The sequence below is a fragment of the Amphimedon queenslandica genome, unplaced genomic scaffold, assembly GCF_000090795.2.
Source record: "Amphimedon queenslandica unplaced genomic scaffold, v1.1 AMPQUscaffold_10023_Cont17672, whole genome shotgun sequence".
In the NCBI taxonomy this organism is placed as follows: Eukaryota; Metazoa; Porifera; class Demospongiae; order Haplosclerida; family Niphatidae; genus Amphimedon; species Amphimedon queenslandica.
Window position 1 is genome coordinate 1 of NW_003549706.1, and position 4,975 is coordinate 4,975.

General features: G+C 38.9%; 2 protein-coding genes across 2 annotated transcripts; one reads left to right on the top strand and one right to left on the bottom strand.

Annotated features, from left to right (window-relative positions):
• The first annotated feature begins 334 nt into the window (after positions 1-334).
• On the top strand, positions 335-3,966 carry LOC109590434 (uncharacterized). Its single transcript, XM_020006357.1, has 6 exons — positions 335-938; positions 994-1,440; positions 1,496-1,635; positions 1,694-2,381; positions 2,457-2,762; positions 2,881-3,966. The coding sequence occupies exons 1-6, from the start codon at positions 525-527 to the stop codon at positions 3,865-3,867; spliced, it is 2,982 nt and encodes a 993-aa protein (XP_019861916.1). The 5' UTR covers positions 335-524; the 3' UTR covers positions 3,868-3,966.
• On the bottom strand, positions 3,923-4,969 carry LOC100633786 (ATP-dependent DNA helicase Q1-like). Its single transcript, XM_003391265.2, has 2 exons — positions 4,902-4,969; positions 3,923-4,849 (listed from the first exon to the last, which is right to left on the bottom strand). The coding sequence occupies exon 2, from the start codon at positions 4,774-4,776 to the stop codon at positions 4,012-4,014; it is 765 nt and encodes a 254-aa protein (XP_003391313.1). The 5' UTR covers positions 4,777-4,849; positions 4,902-4,969; the 3' UTR covers positions 3,923-4,011.
• Between the last annotated feature and the right edge of the window lie 6 nt (positions 4,970-4,975).

The following is a 4,975-nucleotide window of genomic DNA, read 5'->3' on the forward strand; positions in this document are numbered from 1 at the left end:
CCCACGCACCCACCGCATGCGTGGGCAGTATGCAGATGTAGCAACCCACTTGTACGCCCACGCAGTTCAGTTGTGCGCATGCGTGAGCGACCAGCATCATCCAGCATTCACTTAGGATCTCAAACATGGAAGAAGCACCTCCGATTGTTCTTGTCCTTCCCTCTCGTTCTTCTTCCCATTCGCCTGTGTCATCAATTCGTCATTCACCCGTCTTCTTCAAGATGACTACGCCTATCCCATCACCCGCGACGTCTACCAGTGAAACCTCTACCGCGGCCAGCAGTGGCGCCAGTGCTACCAGCTCTAGCACCGTTACTACAACCATAGTCTCGCCCCGCCCCTTCGCTACCTGCGGAGGAAGGGTCTGGAGACACTCACGCAGAAAGTGTGTGCACAGAGGTGCGAAAGTTTACAATGACGTTGTCGTTGTGCGCGTGATAGGAACGTGATCAAACTGACCGCGCCCAGTCGCATGGCAACACGTGTGTTGACTCCTGTATCATGCTGTAGCTGTCGTTTGAGCCATGAACTGTCTATTCTGTGGCGTCCTTGTTCCTCCTGGAAGTCGAGCGTTCTTAAAAACGAAGGATGAAGAGATAGACAATATAATAGAGTCATTGAAGCACAGATATGACTTTTCTGTAAGAGATTTTGCGAAGTTTTTGAGGAAAGGAGTGATTTGTAGAGGAAAATGTCTTGGTTTGATAAGCAAGTTAATGAAATTGAAGAAAGATATTGTGGCTTTGGAGAGTGAGGTAGCTGAAAAGTTTGGAGAGGTTATGCTGACAAATGACCTTGGTAGAGTAAAAGATGATCAGGTGTCTGAAGATGTTAACAGCACTGCTGAATCCCTAGGCAAGACTAATGAATCCCCTATAAGTCAGAGTCTATCTAATGTTACTTCTACTCCTAGAAGCCGTAATCAGAAGTTTGTTGGAGTAAGTACAATATGAGATATTGTGTTGCATTCAAATTATAATTTTTATTTTACAGGTAATAACGATTTGTAATGGGAAAAAGTCTGTAGCGCGTTTACCTCCTTCGTTAAGAGGATTAGGACGTTCTTTGGGTAGGAAAAACAGGAATTCAATAGTAAATCATGTGATGAAAGATGTGGGAATGAAACAACTAGTAATAAACAAGTTGAGAAAAGTTCTTATGAAGGAGTTTGCTAAGCTTTCGAAAAGGAATTCTTGTTTTACTGATAAAGGAATATCTGCATTAGACAAATTCAATTGGTCAACCATTGCACTGAAGCTAAAAGGAGCTGCTCCAACTCTATTCTCCCTTTTGGAAGCATGCACTACGAAAACAGAACTGGAGAAAAATATTGTGATTGTAGTATGCTCTTCAATATTGTTGAAGAGTTTTTGCGAAAGGGCTAACCTTTTCCAGAGACTGGTGTCTGTGCTACTGTTTACTGGCCATGCTCCAAAACAGGTATTACATCAACATTTGATTATGTACCTTAATCAACATTATCTTTTTTATGCAGTTGTATAACCAATTACAAAAGGCTGGAATTTGTGTATCTCACAAAACCACAATAAGAATAATAGATGAAATGAGTACTGACTTTGATCAACCTGTAATTGACTGGTGTAACAACATTAAAAGGAATATCTGGCATAATAAGTTAGTTTGGTAAAATTTAATTCATTACACTATTGTAAATATATTTCTTTGTTATTAGCACACAGCTGGAAATAGTGGAACAATCCACAGCTATAGAGGAACAACCCACAGATATACATGTCGAGGAACAACCTACAGAATTGGAGGAACAACTGGCAGAAATAGAGGAAGATATTGCTTCTTTGTTTCCGGAGGAAGATCTAAATCCCACAGCATTAATGCAGTCAGGGGCAAGTTCAGAAATAGAGTCTGCTTCATCAGGTGCTCCTTCCTCACCACCTTCAGATATCACCATTTCTCATCTTAGCGAATCTACATTTTCTGCAAATAGCCAATCAGATGATTCTGTTAATGACAACACCAGCTCTTATGTCTTACAAAAGCCTAAATTCGAATCATTCAAACTTGTAGGTGACAACCTTGATAAAAGTGTCAGACCTCGTCACGAAACAGTCGATAGTCATTTATGCTCTCTCCATTACTTCCATTCTTTTGCTGTAAAAGACCGCTGTGACACTTCAGAATTACAAGATAACCCTTCTCTACCTGATGTTGATTTGACGAGTTTCTCTTTTGACGTAATACTGCCCAGTGAAGAAGATTTCATAATGTTACAGGATAACTATACCATCATTGCTGCACGTGTCATTCAAAAATACATACCTTTCTTTAAACAGAATGTCCCTAAAGTAGTTCGTCATATTCGTCATATTCATACTGCAGAAATGTCTCAAAAGTCTGATGTGGTATGTTTCATTGACATATACATGTACATGTATATTTGTGTGCATGATATCACATTCTTTATTATACCTATACAGGTTCCATTAGGAGTCCTTTTTAAAAATGAAGTTTCACATGAAGATATGATTGATATAATGAGTCACCTTCAACAATACGTTCCTTGTAACACTGCTGAAGATGAGATTACAGATCCATTAACTAATAAACCAGAAAAGGTCTACATTGATCAGTTTCACCATATTCTCTTTGGAGGGGATCAACTCACAGTAGAAAGATCTGTCGGAGCTAAGAAAGAAAGGATTAATGAAGCAAGAGGAACTGAAAGGTTGGAAGGGTTACTCCCTGTAGTTGAAGATTGGCATGCCAAAGTTGCATTTCTAAAGGTTGGCAAGTGATAATTGTACATGTACATTGAACTTTATGCATGCATTATATACTATACTATACTGTATTGCATTGTTATGCAAGGCATAATAACAACTTTTGGTACCTCACATATAGGCTATATGGCGAATACTGTATAAGACCTCTTCTGCATCAAATACTGGGACCCTGTACCAACTACGAAACCTGCTAATGAGAAGGAGTGTAACTGAGAAGATTAGGACTGATCCAACGGCGTGTGAAGAATTTTTTCTTCTAGTTGTAGATGGACATATTCTCAGTGCTGCTATGAAAGCATTTGAACTAGATTCGTTAGATGCCACACCGCAGTCATCACAGTTTCAGGGAGATTTTCTAAGTCTCAGCCCAACTGAAAGAAGAAAGATATTTTTATCATCTGTGAATGAGCTACTTTCTGACCGTACTTATCAATTTGCTGTTGGTAAATGTATCAATGATAACGATAGTGTCTATACATATGCAAAGGAGTTATTGTCACTAGGGATGCTCTACCTAGAGTTAATAGATGCTATTAGAGAGGGTGACGGGTTACGTATTCTTCGGTGTTGGCGTTATCTACTGTTGATATTTAAAGTCACCGACAAAAGAAAGTACGCCGTTCAAGCAGTGACTCTCCTCTTCCAGTACGAATTTTTTTTCACTGAAAGAATGAGACACCAACTGCTGTGGAATAGAACTATTAATGCTACTGGCAGAATTGGGCACAACATCCCCATGGATCTCCACATGGAGCACCTGAATAGGAATCTGAAGTCTGCCATTAGTCACCTATCGTCAAATGTTAGTAAGTCAACCATAAGTAGATTGGGCAAATCCATGAAGAAGTTAGAGGCTGTGACGTCTAATTATGATCGGTGCTCTAAAGTTTCTCAAGATACGGGATATCACTCTAACCCTTCACTTACAAAGGACCTTAAGCAAATTATAGAGGAACTTAATAAGATGTGTGTACATGAAAGAAAAGAGAAAAGAAAACATTCTCAGTTCCCCCGAATGAAGGGCAACATTGTAGGCTCGATTAAAAGACCAGACCTTGACAAGTGGCTTTTGGATCATCTGAAAAGAATCATGCGTAGTTTGTAGTAGTACTGTTATTGATAGTTGACTAAATTTTTTAATAATAAATGTAATTAACAAATTAAAATTTTAATGCTGATTTCATGAATAAGATTTCCAAAATTATGATTATAGTATTACAGTTCATGTATATTACAGCTAATGTATGAATTATGAAGGAGATGGAAATTTGCAAGAAGTACAGGTACAAACCATTGCACAAATATCACAACACACACAATCAGGTACAGGTTTAGCAGGTAGGTCACCACAATCAAAATCATTAAAAAGTACAGCTCTCCGACATTGACTATCATTTTTACAGTAAGCTTTCATAGTTTCCTCAACATAACACTGACCGATGTCACGTCTTGAAAAATAAAGTTCAGCAACAGCACTATTACCATCTCTACCAGCCCTTCCAGTTTCCTGGATGTAGCTCTCTAAATCTGACGGAGGTCCCCAATGAATAATTCTATGAACGTCGGGACAGTCAATCCCCATCCCAAAAGCAATAGTAGCAATGACAATTCGCAGTTGTCCATTGGGATAAGAGAAAGAATGCAGTATCTTCTTCTTTAGACTGGGAGTGTTGCAAGCAGTAAACATGTCGATCATACGAAATGGAGAATAATCTGGAGCACCAATCGGATTAGTAAACTCTGTCCCAAGTGAGGATTTAAAAAGGAGATACAAGTAGCTACAATCCTGATAAGTCCTACAAAAGATGATAGTTTTCACTGTCTGCAGCCGAGAAGTTCGTAATTCTTGAATCAGTGGCTCAAAAGTATCGTCAATAGATTCATTCTTTTCTGAAACGGAGTAATAGATATTAGGCTTGTCAGGAGATTTAGTAACTAAGACAGCATTACGCATTCCAAGGATACGCATCACTTCTTTCCGTGTAGCCTTTGTAGCAGTTGCTGTCAGTGCCATAAAATGTATATTTGCAGAGAAGAATCCACGCAATTCTCCAAGTTTGCTAAAATCTTTCCTAAAATCTTTCCCCCTATAAGAATCGATAGTAAATTAAAACTATAAATTGAGCATAAGAGACTTACCACTTCTTAACACAGTGGGCTTCATCAACAATAAATGCCACCAATCTTTCATTTAGAGTAGGGCTACGAAACAC

Excerpts from the sequence above, each read along its gene's own strand:
- LOC109590434 (XM_020006357.1), top strand. The coding sequence starts at position 525 with ATGAACTGTCTATTCTGTGGCGTCCTTGTTCCTCCTGGAAGTCGAGCG. Across the intron at positions 1,636-1,693 it reads AGGAATATCTGGCATAATAA|CACACAGCTGGAAATAGTGG; the intron begins GTTAGTTTGGTA and ends CTTTGTTATTAG. Across the intron at positions 2,382-2,456 it reads TGTCTCAAAAGTCTGATGTG|GTTCCATTAGGAGTCCTTTT; the intron begins GTATGTTTCATT and ends ATACCTATACAG.
- LOC100633786 (XM_003391265.2), bottom strand. The coding sequence starts at position 4,776 with ATGGCACTGACAGCAACTGCTACAAAGGCTACACGGAAAGAAGTGATG.